This window comes from Sminthopsis crassicaudata, chromosome 5, assembly GCF_048593235.1.
Source record: "Sminthopsis crassicaudata isolate SCR6 chromosome 5, ASM4859323v1, whole genome shotgun sequence".
Lineage (NCBI taxonomy): Eukaryota > Metazoa > Chordata > Mammalia > Dasyuromorphia > Dasyuridae > Sminthopsis > Sminthopsis crassicaudata.
Window position 1 is genome coordinate 61233736 of NC_133621.1, and position 15592 is coordinate 61249327.

The window sequence follows — 15592 nt, forward strand, 5'->3', positions numbered from 1 at the left end:
ATGTAATTGAAAAAAAATACTACTAAATGGGGGGATAGCGGGGGGGGGGGGGGGAGGGAAGAGAGATACTCCATGATCAACCAAGAATACAAGTAGTTTTTTAAATGTATAAAATACATTGCAGAAAAATGTTTTTCTGAAATAATATAATTGTACTGTGTCAAACTGCCTTGCTGATTTAATGTTTTAATTAGTTAATCAATTAATTTGGTAGAGGACATAAAGTAGGTATTAAAGAAAAAGGTATGTTGTATTTTGATTTCTCATTCTGTTTTGGTATATGAATAAGCTACTTTCAAAAGAAAATTAAAAAGGAAAAATTTAATAGTAAATTAATATGGTAGGATAAAATGGAAAAATCTGAATTATTTGCCTAAGGTACTACACAACACAATCATTTATCTTTTATTCTATCTTAAAGCTAGCATCATCTGTCCTACTGCATGTACATCTAATGCTAAATTATGGTAGTTTGAAAGAGTAACGTGCGATTAGAGAATAATAATAATAAAATAATTAAAATTGTTCATGTAAAAAACAGAAGCACTTTTGTGATTCATGAACATTAATTTGATAGTGATATATTAGATTTATTCTAGATTTGATATTTACTTTTAAACTTTGCAATTATTTAAAGGAAGCTTTGTTTAATCGCAGAAAATAATGATGCATTTCACATGAGGTATGAATTTAAGTCAAAAAAGATCATACTACTGATATGAGTAATAAAAACTAATAAAAATTTAGGTTTTTATCTTTTAAAATGGATAAACAACAATTTTAAATGGATAAAAGGTCTAGGAAAAATATTTTAATCATAAAAGTCAACAAATATTTGTAAAATGTCTACTATGTGTCAAGTACTATGCTAAGTCTGGGAATACAAAGAAAGAAGTCAAAACCTTTTAAGCAAAAGGCTTTAGGAATGCTTAAAAATCATTAACTCTCTTAAGTGTATGCTAAAAGCCACTTAAGAAACATGTAAAATTGGCGAAGCTTATTTTTACTTTGTCAAAGTACATTCTTTTAGTGTATTCAGTTATTTGTATAATCAACATTACTAAGAAAATATGGTAAATCCAAAAGAATTGATTCTTGTATGAATTCTAATCTCGTTTTCCATTTCTATGGTACTCTGCAGAGTACCCAAGTCCAGTTTATCCTAGAAGGAAGTATAGATGAAAAACTAATGTCACCATCATGTACAATGGTAAAGTACAATATGGCACATTCAAAAGCAAGGGAATATAATGATGCCAACTCATACTAAGCAGTTTTCAAAGTACCGAGAACTACAACAATTAAGGCAATTGTTATTATTTCCATTGGAACTTTCCCAAAATCACAGAATTGAAAAGCTGGAAGCAGCCCCAATGACCATAGTCACAAAAATACACCCCAAGTGCTGCCAAGCACCCCAATTTCTGGACAAGTTTTTCCTGAATTTGAGCTTCAATGTAGTCAGGATCAGTTAATTACATACAGAAAACAAGACAATCCTTGGTAACATCTCCAAGAGCTGTTCTTGCTCCCTTCTAACCAAGTGTTCTTTAGTACCTCCTGTTGTTCTTGATATTTGGGAAATTTTTCACAGAAGAAATGACAAGGATTTCTCAAGTACAATGTGCTCACACACTGTGGGACATAAGGAAGAAACAAAGATAGTTCTTCCATTCAAGGTGCTTCTGTTCTAATAAGCTCCTTATTTGAAGAACATGTCTCCTGGCATTCAGTCTCTGCTCCATCTTCCATAAAGCTAGCAGCACGATATGCTATATATAGTACAGCTGTCATCATATCAGTCTTCCCACCAAGAAACTCTGGTGGCTCATGGACTGGATGAAATACATCTAAAGTCCTTCAACATCTGGCTCCAGCCTAATTTTCCAATGTTCTTTCTCAGGTGCTCTGTGCTGATGTATGCAACATCCTATCTTCCACTCTGCTACCTTTGCACAGATTTTCCTTCACATCTAAACTGTCCCTCCCTCCTTTTCTTCTATTATCATTTCCATATCTTTACCAGCTTATTCTACAGATAAGAAAACTGAGGCAAACAGGGTAAAGTGACTTGCCCAAGGACATTTAGCCAGTAAGTGTCCTGACTCTAGGCCCAGCCATCTATCTCATTTGCTAGAACTATCTCAACAACAATATGGAACCCAGAGCACCCAAGTGCCACCTTTCTAAATCCCCTGGGGATAGTTGTATTACTTCTTGCGTTTTATCCCCAATATCTATCATACTTTCTGGTATACAGTAGGCATAACAAATGCTTATTGAATAATTCCTCTGTGAAATCATCAACACATAATATGGGATAATAGATTTTATGTTATTTTTATTTTTATCTTACATTTGTCATCAACTGGGTTTTCTCAATTAAACTCAAGTTTGTCTGAATTTTATCTGATTTGGCATTCTTCACATGGCTTAGCAGAGCACCTTATACACATTATCAACTCAAATATGCTAATTGATTTTAATGTACTTCCCCTTAAGTCAAAAAAATTTAATTTTTTCCAAAGATTTGTTAAAGTTAAAAAAAAAAAAAAAAAAAAAAAAGCATCTTCCTTATGGAATGTAGCTAACATTTTTATGGTATACCTAGTACAGTCTTTTAGGAAGAAAGCATCATTTCTCAAAGATTAGGAACTCCATGAAGGCAGAAACCAATTCATATTTTTGCCACTGTGAACACATTGTTCTAGCAAAAATACTTAAAAGTTACAGCAATATGATCAAAATGAATATAATATGAAAGAGCTTTGAAAAAAATTTAAGGTATCACACCATGATGATATGGGATTAAGTCAACATTTGAAAAGAATTTAGTCGGTAGAGTCATTGTATCAATTTTATATACCTTATAGCTACAGCTATTAAAACTCAGAAAACAGTTATTTCCACCAAAGACCTTGACATAGTCAAAGGTTTGACACCAAACAGAATTTTTATCAGTAGAAACACATTAAAGAAGGTAAATTATCACCATGCGCTTTGCCACTGCATCCCAGAGAACATGCTACCTTTCTACTTGATGTTCAACTGAAATCTCTTATACTCATCTCCCCCATTAGAAAGCAAGCTCCTAGGACTTTCTAGGTAAGACTCGTTTGTCTTACCATTTTATTTGTGCCCCCAGTTTTTAGTGCAGAGCTTTTTGCACATCGTAGTAACTAAAAAAAAAATGCTATTCCTTTCTTCTTCTTTAGCATACAATAAAATTTAATTTCATAATGTGAAAGTTTGCATTGTTAACCTGAAAAACTTGATGCTAATAATTTTAAAGGGCAAGAATATGGTGCACAAAAAGAGTTGGAAGAAATTTCTGGAAATTTTGAGAATATATATATACATAGAAGTAGAAAGCTCTATAATCTGTGGATCAGAAGTAATGAACTGTATGTTCTCGTTATCTGCTGACAGAATTACAAAGAAGACATGTACATGATCCCATTTCTTACCTTGAAAATATTTTCCCAGAATAACAAAATGCTTGGGTTATCAGCCACTATGAGAATCATTAATTTTGGTGAAGTGTATTTAAACCAGGGGTTATCAGCCACTATGAGAATCATTAATTTTGGTGAAGTGTATTTAAACCAGGGAGCTCACCTATAAATGGAATGGATGCCAGGGAATCACCAGGTGGGCTGGAACTTGATGCTTTTCTTTCCTCGATTCTCTTGATGTGGACCTCTCGACGTGCATCATTAGGTAACCAGCAGGTAGTGTCTGATGAAGTCTCTTGGTCATTTACTGCCAAGATGTAAGACTGGTGCCTCAAAGGCTGTGGTGTTTGCCGTCCAGATGGAGGTTTTTCCCTCAGAACCACTGTTTCTTTGTTCTCTAGAGAGCTTGAAGGTGGAATTTCAGCTTCTTGTGAATTTTGTTTGATAGATGATTCCAAATCATCTGAGGGTGGACAGCTTTCATTCATCTGAAGTCCAAGCTTGGAAGATGAACTGGGGGACTTCCCAGCATCAACAATGTGATCTGGTGCACTTTCAGCACGTAATCTTGATTGCTGATTTAATAGATTGCTTGAATGTAAGTGATTTACTGGTCTTTGGTCTCTGATAGCAACAAATGAGTTCTGATTAAATGATGGTTTTGCCACATACGCAGAAGGAGATTTCAAAGAGTTACTTCTGACTTTTACCAGAGGTGACCTGTCTTGTGAAATACCTCGAGGCAATGATGTTCCATAAGTACTTTGAAAGTTTCTATTTGATTGCAATACTTTTAAATCTGATGAAGCTTTCTGAAACTGAGACCCAGATCCCACTCCTCTACCACTCACTCGTCTACTATCTGAATTTAAAACACTGGGAACCACAGTAAAATTTGAATTTCGAAGAGACTTATGAAAGTCTTGCTGCCTGGATCTTTCGTAGATACCTCTTCGGTCATCCTGTTCTGTAAACCCAGTCCATTTATAAGTCTGTTTTCTATCTCCATTTGAATCAGTCACAAGGTTCTCTGAATTTACCTTCTCTGATGCGTCGCCTTGACCACCGAGATAATCCCATGAGCGTGTTCTGTGGCTCCTAAAACTAACAGATGGGGAGGTGAGTGCCCCTTGAGACGCACTTCTTGGCCAGTACTTCATCAGCACAGAGTCCTCCAGTCGTTCCTGGGACACGCTGCGCTGCCGGATCTGAACAGGCTGAGGCGCTCTATCATGAGAAGTGCTCCTCCGGCGTGCCTGCCATGGAGTGCGATTGGAGACCACCTGACTATAGTCGGTTGTGTTCTGAGAAGCTGCTCGCAAACTATCTAGTCTTTCCTGAATTGTCCTACACCCCATGTGCAATCGTCTGTTATCTATATACTCTTTGTAGGTTTTATAGTTTTTCCAGTCTATATGTTGATGAGAATTTGGAGAATAATGATTAGTAGAAACAGAGGGAGTATCCACTGCTTGAGGCCTACTGCTTGAGATTCCTTCTGAATGTCCCCCATAATTTCCAGATTTAACAGAAACTCCAGAAGGCTCTCCTGATCTCGACACTGGAGTCGGATGAATTAAATGGGTAGTGGGAACAGAAGAGGACGGCGACAAAGTCCTGGACACGGTTTTTAAAGAAGTCTGTTCACTGATGCCATACCTAACCTCTTCCGTTCTGTGGGATGGACCTGTAAGGTTATTTCTACCAGATGACAAATCTACAGCCTTCTCAGAAGGCACAATGACCGTCCTTACAGTTTCATTGCAAACACACACTGCTGTGTTGGACTTTGCAACATCTGGAGGTGACGGAGGCACTTGGACTTCCATTCTGTAGGCCCTGCCAGGTTGGGCCAGTGCTGGAGGGCTGACCGGCTGTTTGCTCAGTGAAGAGTCAGAAGGAGCTACTTCCACAGGCTGTGCCTTTCCTGAAGTGGACGGTGATAGCCAGGGATAGCAAATGGGTGGCGGCTCAGGAATATTGTGGGCATTGCCACTATAAGCTTCATTGCCTTTCAAGTAGGCATCTTGAGAATATGCCTGTGAACAAATGAAAATAGGGTGTTATCTAAAATTCCTAAAAATAGCAATAATTTCTACTTCTTGTGTTTATTTTAACAGACATAAGATCACAGTAGTTAATGGCTCAATTTAGAGGAAAAAACAGTTCAGAAACCAAGTGAACTGTAAAATTTGCAAAATTGTAAAATTTGGTACATCAAAATCTTTTCCCTTATTTGTTACAAACTGCTTCTAAAATTCCCCTACTTAATCTTCTTAGTGCTGTTGGGATTCTGACAGGTTAAATAGCTTCATAATAAATACCAAAAGTCAGAGGATTTTTTTTATCCCTGTCAGATAAAAGAATATTAAAATATTAAAAATTCTAGTTACATATATAGAATATTTTCAGTGAAAAAACTTTTTGAAGTTATATCTAGTATTTGCTATCACTTAATTTCTCAAAATAATGCTATCAGTTAAGTTTAGCCAATGGGCTAGTAATTTTACAGAAAAAGGAAAAAATGAACATTTTTAGTATTAAAAACATATAGTGAAAACATACAATCCCCAAGCTCAAAATAATTCAAGTCAGTAAATTATTTTCCTTCTTACCTTATGTTGAGCTAATAATGCATAAAAAGAAAACCTGATTATATTACATTTTGTAAATTTCATTGATCTTCTTATCTTATAGAGGTCTCCCTATTACTAAGTCATGCATTCTAATTTTTTTCAACAATTTAAGACATCATTTAGAGATACTTAAAAAAACTTTATGATAATTAAAATGGAAATAGAGACCCCACAACACAAAGCTGGACAATGCAATAAAAGCCTCAGTTGTTATTTACTCATTATTTGACAATTAAACGTACTATTTTTTATTTTAAACATAACATATCTTAATTCAGAACCAATGAGTCTTAGCTTGGCACTTAAGCATGCTGTAAAGCAGAAGTGCGGTCATCAACCTAAGAGCCCAGCTGAGGGGCTAAAAGGAGGGCGAGGCATTCAAAAAACCAGATGCACTAAATACTACATTCATCACTAGTTAAATTTAAGATATGAAAGAAAACAACTCTCTTCCTCCACCCCCCACCCCCCAGCAAATAAACATCACAAGCACATATTGCACATTAGCAAGGTTAACCATAAGGAGGAATTTCTGTGAACATCTAGTTCAGTAACTTGCAGGTTTAATAGACTGTATATTATGACAAATCTACAAAAAACATGCCTTACAAATAAAGGAAATGGCTACTGTGCATTTCTTACCAGTGCTGTGACATCCTTTGTAAACTGTAGCTGGCAGAAAATAGGAAAACATAGTAAAAGCTGCTTTCTGATACAAAGACAGAATTATGTTGTCATATTGGTGCTAGAAACAGCAAGCTAAAAATATATGTAGACTGATTTTCTCTGGAAGGTTCCAAATGAGGCAAAGGGGCAGTAAAGCATAAAACCCTTCAGCGATCCTGTAAACACCTGTGTCTCAGGCTTCTCTTGGCTTCTTGCTTGATTTCCCTACCATCGTAGAGGCAAAGTACATCTTTGCCATGATTCCTTGACACATTTTTCTTCCATAGACACAGTGCTTTGGTAAATGTGCTACAAAGCTTCCCTTCCACTAGGGCAACATTGCTGTCTCTCATCTCCCTGGAGCTTCTACCGAGCTCTGCTTCCAGATGACGAAACGAATGCTCTATTATGCATTTAAAACAGTGCAACCCTCCTCCCAATAAATCTGAACATAAGCAGAAGCTGTCAGCTGATCACGGCTGCTCTCATACTATATTTCTAAAGTAGGGGGAGATGATAATCCTGCAGATATAACCTTTGCTTATGGTTTCATTAGATTTACTTCATTCAGGAAATAGAAGCATAAACTATCATTGCAGTGCATTTCAATAGAATAGCCCTCCTTCCATGAAAGGCTATGAAAAAAAACTAAAATATTTAAATTGTTTTTTTCTAAATCAAATCTGATGAAGTGAAAATTCTAAAAATGAAAAGAGCTCATTCAAGAAACAGTAATAAAGTCAAATAATGTGTTTAAAAACAAACTCTGGCTAAGCGACAATTAGATAAATATAAATTTAAGGTTTAAAAAAAGCAAGCAAACTTGCCTTCTAGTCTAAGCCCACATTAAGCTTCTTAAAATTAATTCCTATGATACATTTGAATATTCACATACTATTTTAAATCACAATTTTTTTCCAAACAGGAGAAAATATTAAATCTGATGTATTCAGAAAAGAGATGTTCATTAAAATCACTTAAAACTGATTTAGGTGCCAAATATTTGTCAAGTATTGAAGGGGTCACCCAGGGGCTAAAATGAACCTACTGGAGAAAAACATCTGCACAAGCTGCTGTAGGTCACTTTTTTAGGTATCCCTAAATATATCAGTGGGGTATATTAGCAGCAGAACCACCAAAACTGCCCCATATCTGTAGCTTGGGCCATCAAAATAAAATATTTAAGATCCTACCAGAGAAAACTCAATTATTATTTGAATAGTAAGTGAATAATACCGAAAGATAACTGAATTGGAATAACGTAACATTCATAAATTATCTTGGCTTTGTCTGAAATTGTTTTGGGTGAACTGTTCATTTACTATCACAAAAGTGATGTTTTAGATAGCCTTTTATAGAACAAAATCAATAACTGTTGGAACATTCAACCAAAGGTAAGATAGTTTAAAAAAAATACACTTTTTAAATTTAGCATTTTTTACCCTATTTCTACTTCCTCTCCCTAAAATTTTCTTCATCATCATATTTAAATTCAGTAAGTGTGAAAAACATATGTTTTAAAAATAAAGCCTTAACTAATGAAAATGTAATAATAATCCCTTACTTAAAATCCCATTTGTAAGGGCTTAATATTGGGGGAAAACACTAGTATAAAAAGGAACAAAAGGTTGTTAACTGAAATCCTCATCTAGAAATAGAATTGTGAAAAATTGGCTAATTGAATAAAATATTAAATTTGGACAATTATTAATAGTAACTGACTAAAATTATTTATCAATAAAACTGCTTTATTTCCTTGTAAACAACTGTTTACAGGAGTTCTCAAACTATGTCCCGCGGGCCAGATACAGCCCACTGAGGACAATTATGTGGCCCGCTGGGTTATGGCAAATGGGGCAGAGATAGAGTGTGAGTTTTTGTTTTTACTATAGTCCGCCCCTCCAACAGTCTGAGGGACAGTGAACTGGCCCCCTAATTAAAAAGTTTGAAGACCACTGGTTTAAAGCAAAATAACTGATCTCAACTATAATTATATGAAAAATTGGTGGGGTTTGGAAAACCCTCCAAAACCCTAATTATCTTTCTACTTTAAAAAGTTCTCCTCATCTCTTACAAAAAAGTAAAACAGTTTAGTAAAATTAATGCAGTGATTTTATCTGAAAGTTCATATAACATTTCTAATCTGGACCATTTCCTGCCTATTTAATAAGAGAAATATTTTTTTCTCTTTCTCCTACCCTCCACCACAAATTGGGGGAGAAAGGTAGAGGATGGGGCAAAAATATGAAGAATCAAGCAAAACAAATTCTCCCAGTAGTGCTACACAGTCATATGTATGTATGTCACATTCAGCACCCTAAGTCCATCACCTCTTTGTAATAATCTTCTGGAATGAATAGTCATTGTACTCATCACAACTTTTACATGATAAATATCTTAATCAAAATTCTTAAGCAAACATCAAGCAACTGATTTACAAGATAAATTAAGAAATTTTCACAATCCTCATATACAGTCTCTCCTTTTCTAGGTAAAACTGTTCCATAAAACTTTCTAAACCAATTTTTGCTTAATCAGACCCCTGAGAGGGATTTTCTTAGTGTATAGTAAACTTTTCTTAGTTACTCCATTCTGTAAGCTACCAGTCTTGATTGTCCAGTTAAGTTAGGATTCCATTTTATTTTTTAACTCATTCAACCATGTGCACATAATAGGTTCTTCACAAGCAATGACAGAATGAATAAAGTCTACACTTAATTTCCATGGCCTTTTTAGGTAATTCTGCTACATTTTGAATGATTAGCCAAAAACTGCAAGAATATATGCCTTACAAACAAATGAAAACTTAAATTCAAATTGTTTCTCAATTTAAATAGCATACACAGTGTTTTGAAAGTAAATACAATATATACTGAAATAGTTAATGATAAGTTTTAGCTTTGTTAGTCAATGAATTAATTCATCTAAACAGTAAGCTCAGACAATGATATATTTTTATGTGTTCTGTATAATTTTAGCACAAGGATTTCACAATGATAATGATTTTTTAAAAAAACCTAAAATCAATATAACTACCTAAGGCAACTGAGAGGTAATTTATTTTAAAGGACATGGAAAAGTATTTCAAACATAAAACAGAATTTAATTCACAATTACTAAGATATATATAAGTAAAAAATAAGAAAAGGTATAAGACCTATCAATATTTTAATATCAAAATAAAGTGATATATATGAGTAATGACATTAAATGTAAATTTTATAATTTATCATACAGCTTAAACCAATACATAGTTCAATAAAATTAATACTTAACTGTTCTTTTAATTCAAATAACTACAGAAACTGTATTTCTTATAACAAAGCTTCTCTCTGAGCTTCCAATGACTATACAAAACTCCCTTCTCTAAACACAACCAATAAATTCAACTGAAAATTTAAGTTTCAGTCCCTGCAGCCTAATATTAATTTAGTCAAAATTTGTAGTTCTCGCTCATCAGGATGAAGCTTAAAAAGTAATTGTTGGGGCAATTCCCTGAGATTCAGAAGATTCCATCTTCTACTGCCTGTTATCATAATTCCAATTTGAGTAAAACTGTAAAAGTTCACAGAATCAGTTATTGTTCATTATTTGGCTCAATGGTCATATACTCATATACAAAGAGGTATCAAATAATTAAAATAATAAATGTGACCTTTACAATATCATTCAAATTGGTAAGTTTGTCTATCTTTAGTCTTAAAAAAGGGATGATGTGTCCAATCCTACATGAGAAATTTTCAGATATACAACAATCACATTGGAATTTCTGCGGAGAAATCTTTGCTGGTACAGTACTGTGGGGGGATGCCATCAGACTGTGTAGAGCCACAATTCTTTGAAAACAAGATTGTTCCTTTTTCTTATCTCCAGTATCTTTTTGATTGAGATTATCTTTAACGTAATTAAACTGTACTCCTATAGACTAGCCCCCTCTACATGTCCCTTCCAAGGTTTTCAGGTCATGGAGCCACTATGCATAACTCACTTTTCATACCCATCCCACTCCTAACTTCTTATGAAATATTTCCTTCAGTCAACAAACTTTATTCTGAATACTAAATTGCCAATGTATTTAAATGATAACTCAAACCCCCAGTTTAAAAACAAAGCTAAAGTTAAACCAAAACTAAAAACGTTTTTGCATAAGACATTTTAGAGCAGTGTCAGGATCACCTGGAAGATCCCAACAGACTAGTGGATTAATGATTCAAACTTAGAGAAAAACAAAGAACAAGAAATTGCTGCTCAAAAGCAATTTAAAAGAGCAGTTCAGAGTTTTGATTTCACTGGCAATGGAACTCCAGCCAATGCAATTAGACTCTAATATATTAGGGAGACAAATGAGGAAAATGAGAAGTTGCATTAGTCCCCAGGGTCTTCCTGACTCTGAGGCAAGCTTCTCATTATACCAGGATACTTCTCTGAAAACAAAATATTATATATATATATATAGATAGATATATCTATATATATCTATCTATATATATATATATAGTTATTAAATATACAAAACAATTTCATTTAATGGTTGAAGAATGCCCCATTTCTACACATGTCCAGTCCTAAACAATTTACAAAATATGAATTGCATGTTTTTTCTTAGGCTGCTCAGATCTCTTCATCAAAGCTAGGATTCAGTTGTGAATGGGGAACAAATTTAAAGATGGAATTTTCTTTTAGCACTTTTATATAGATGTCTTTGATATTATTCTATAATTTACTAGAAATAACTCAATACCATTTTTGCAAAACTGAAAACTACTATAAAACAAAAATTACTTCTATTTAACATTACTACAGATAATATTCAAAACTGTATTTTGCTTTCACAAGTCTGAATTTTAACACTCTAAAAGTACAAAAGAAATTAAGTCTAAATCATATTATCTAATTTATATATAAATCATATATACTCATGAGGAAGAAATAGTACTCACTAATTTAGGTTCAAGTAATTAAACTGATCGACACTTTTTCATTTTTTCCCCCTGCAAGTATTTATAAATGAGTTCCTTCCCCCCACTTAAATCATATCATTAGTAATTAAATTATACTTTATGTTGCATTAAAATGGTTTCTGCTCTAGATGACCTCTGAAAGAGTGCAGTATCAATATCTTCCATTACCATTGTCTCTAACACTATGACAGAAATGTCCAATTAATTATCACAACTACTATACTGTACTTAAGAAAATTATCCAATTTATGACTTTATAAATAGTTTCCCTTGTGTTTTCTAAGACATTTTTCTTGTTTTCAGTAGCATTATCGTTGACTTTTGTTCGTTTTGCTGTAAACAAAGAAAATGTTTTACTAGATATCATAAGAAATGCAATTTTTGCCTATCATTTGTTTTTTATGCCTAACTGCATCATGTTTGACCCATTTCTTTTAATCCATTATTGAATACATTTATTTTTACTAAACTACAAATTCAAAAAATAAGAAAACGTTTAGGACACTTATTTTTCATTATCTCCCTTTAGTAATACTGAACTAAGAAAAATGAAATTTTTCATTTAATTTTTATTTTCTCTATTTTGATAAGCAATGTGATAACCACAGTCTGAGAATTTCCTGGATATTATGCAACTTCATCCCCAGACTCGACATAAAACATATTTTCACATAACTTTTTACATTTTTAAGATGAATATTGACTCAATATGGAAACATAGAACCCATTTCAGATTGCTTGCTATCTTGGGAAGAAAGAGTAGAAGGAAGGAGAAAAATTTGGAATATAAGGTTTTCACAAAGGTGAATGTTGAAAACTATCTTTGCATGTTTTTGAAAAAATAAACACATATACTTAGAATATTTAACTTAAACTTCCTACCCAGACTCAATCCACTTAATCCACTGGTCAGGAAAAGTTGGTGTCTATCAAAAAAAAAGATTTAGTAAAAAAAGTATCACTGTTTTGCTAGTGTGAGTAAACACAACTTACCACTTGAAGAATATCTTCATCTTTTGGCATAACACTAAGTTCCAATGTAGTATCACTGAAATAAAACATAAATACATTTTATTTTTATTTTTAGGAAAGATGCAAATGTATAGGACAGGTCAGAGAGCAGTCAATTCAGAAATGTTCATAAAATTACTTAAGGCTTACAGTGTTAATCGTTACTTTTCAAGTCCAAATTATTTGGATTATGAAAAAATAACTTAAATAAGACTAGCTGCCTAAGTTTTTGTTCTATTACCTCAAACAACTTTTTAAAATATGCATGCTCCAAGTTTACTTTAAAAGTTTCTTAACTAAAACATCAAAAATGTTAAACTAAAAAATAAAAAAGGAATCAGAATTCATAGCAACAGAATGATTTATTTCATTTCAAATCAGAGATGATACTATAAGATATTTTTAAAAGTTGAGCATCATCTAAAAGGACAGGGAGAAGCAGGGTAGTCTATCAATTTTAAGAAAAGCTCCTTTCTGTATTCAAATTAAAAATTTCAAAGATTATTTATCATGATAACTGAAAATTTCATTTGTGAAAGAAAGAAACCTTATCTGCTGTCATGACTATTATTTTAACAACTGGCAAAACCAAACAAAAACAAAAAACTTCATGTTTTAGAGTTTAATAAAATTTTACTTCATCTTGATGAGATAAAGCTATTGCAGCAAGTGAACATTTTCCTTATCTTAAAAAAATATCTCAGGAGGGATAAATCATGGTAAAACGTGGTGTCTGAATGAACATGTAGAAAGAGCTCAGCCAGTTTTTCTAAATCTAACCCAGAGGCATTAAGTACAATTTCTGTAATTCAATCAAGACATTTAAAACTTAAAATCCCTTTAGTTTACTGGCATTGCTTTTTGTCCAAGCTATAAAGGCAAAAAGAATGGCAGGCTAAGTAGAGCCATTGGTTTGAACAAGGATAAAACTAGGTGGGGAGGGGGTTATTTTAGTAGCTTAGTGTCAGTAGATAATACATACTGATGAGATAAATTCTTCTGCAAGGATACATTTTTACATTAATAGACTGCAGAATCTCAATGGCATTATGCTCCATTATCCATTTGCTACCAACTGCAGACAAAAGGAACACAATTTTTTTTTTTTTTAAAGAAAAAAAGATAGGATGAGAAAACTTAAATAATATCTCTATTTTCCAAGTTTTGTTTAAAAATGAATATTGTAATTCTGAATAATTAAAGTACTCCCCCAAATGAAACATCTATGTAAAAACAAATTAATGCGTATTTCAAGGAAAACAAACCATAACAGAATGACAGATATTTAGAAGTGAATTTTTAAAGATGTTTTAGCAATTTATTTACATGCAAATAAAACACATTAACAACATCCTAATTATCTTAGAGAAAAGAAGCTGCAGAAACTTCTCCACTGACTCAACCTTCCAAGGCATTATGTTCCAAATTGGTACCACTAATTGGAACATCTAGAACCAATATTAGACTACAAGCTATGTATTATCACAGAATTTCATCTATTAACTAGTTATCTAAGGACATTAGATACATTAGAGTATATATTCTTGAGTACCAATCTATCCCTCATCATACCAATTTTAAAGGTTTTTTAAATTTTGCTGTCATTAATGTAAACAAATAGACTTGGATCTTAACTACACAATTTATACACTATGCTGTGTGTACTCTGCTCAACATCCCTGAAAATTAAACACTTACACGACAGTATTTATAATACCTGAGTGTGTGTGAGTGTGCACACACACACAAAGAAATACCAAATTTTTCTTAAATTTATTTAGACTTCATTGTCAAAAGGTGGTTCTTAATAAAAACAACTTGAACAACTAGAGTACTTAATTTTACTTATAATACAACCATCTATACTAATGAGGAACAATGTTAGGCTAAGATAACATAATCTATGAATGACAGTGTCTGAGAGGAGTGCAGTATAAGGGAAAAAACAATGGACTTACACCCAGAAAACTTGGGGCTGACAGTAATTAGCCATGTAACAATGAGTGACTTTTCTGAGCTTCATCTATAAAACTATGAGGAAAGAGTATCTCCTTCCCATTTTTGACCTGGTAAAAAAACTCCTTCACACACATACTTACACTTAGCTGAATTTTGCTTTTGTCTACTACTTTGGAGCTAGTTGATGGGACCTTAACTTTCTGTCTGGGGTCAGTGGTGGGGAGGAGACAGACAAGCAGGACAACCCTAGGTCATCAGAGGTAATCTGAAAAGTGTATAACCAACCCACTGATCTAGAATCCAGGGTTAACTGTGATATATCTGTTTAGATTTACACACTAGTGAACATCTTCATTTATGACCAATTAAGTCAACTTATGCTTTAACCCACAAAAGCTCAAATCTCCATCACATCATTTCCCAAGAGTTAGAGAGTTCTTTATAAAGATCACTCTGCTGAAACCAAAACCCAACTTGTGGCCCAAACCAACTTTATTCAAGTATCTTACCTGTTCTGAATTAAAGCAATTACTTGGGAATACGTCTTTCCAATAACACTTTCTCCATTGACTTTTATAATACGATCACCTACAAGGAGAGGTAAAGAAAAAGTATGAAAAATGCCTAAGACAAAATATGTTTTAGTATACTTGAAAAGATACTAAGGAGTATCTGAGTTTATATTGTAGTATCTTTATTATATGAAATCATTTACACCAATACAATGAAAGGAGAAATAAAAAATTGAGGAGGGCAAATATGAGGCAGAAAGATCTTAGTTTTTAAAATCTAATTAGAAAAAAAAACTCATTATCTTCTACTGAAAGCACATTTGTTTACATCAGAAATGCAACAGTTTTCAAATGAAATCACATTGGAATTGTTGGCTTTGAGGGGTAAAGTC

The 15592-nt window shown here is 33.2% G+C and overlaps 1 protein-coding gene across 4 annotated transcripts in view; it reads right to left on the reverse strand.

Annotated features, from left to right (window-relative positions):
• Window positions 1-15592, reverse strand: part of ARHGAP21 (Rho GTPase activating protein 21) — a 128675-nt gene that overhangs the window by 34826 nt on the left and 78257 nt on the right. For 3 of the 4 annotated variants that reach the window (XM_074266949.1, XM_074266947.1, XM_074266948.1), the window contains exons 6-9: window positions 15198-15276; window positions 12712-12766; window positions 6734-6763; window positions 3619-5494 (exon numbers count right to left, since the gene is read on the reverse strand). In XM_074266949.1, the coding sequence (XP_074123050.1) occupies window positions 3619-5494; window positions 6734-6763; window positions 12712-12766; window positions 15198-15276 (2040 nt within the window). The remainder of the gene's footprint in view (window positions 1-3618; window positions 5495-6733; window positions 6764-12711; window positions 12767-15197; window positions 15277-15592) is intronic. The other variant, XM_074266950.1, reaches the window with a different exon arrangement.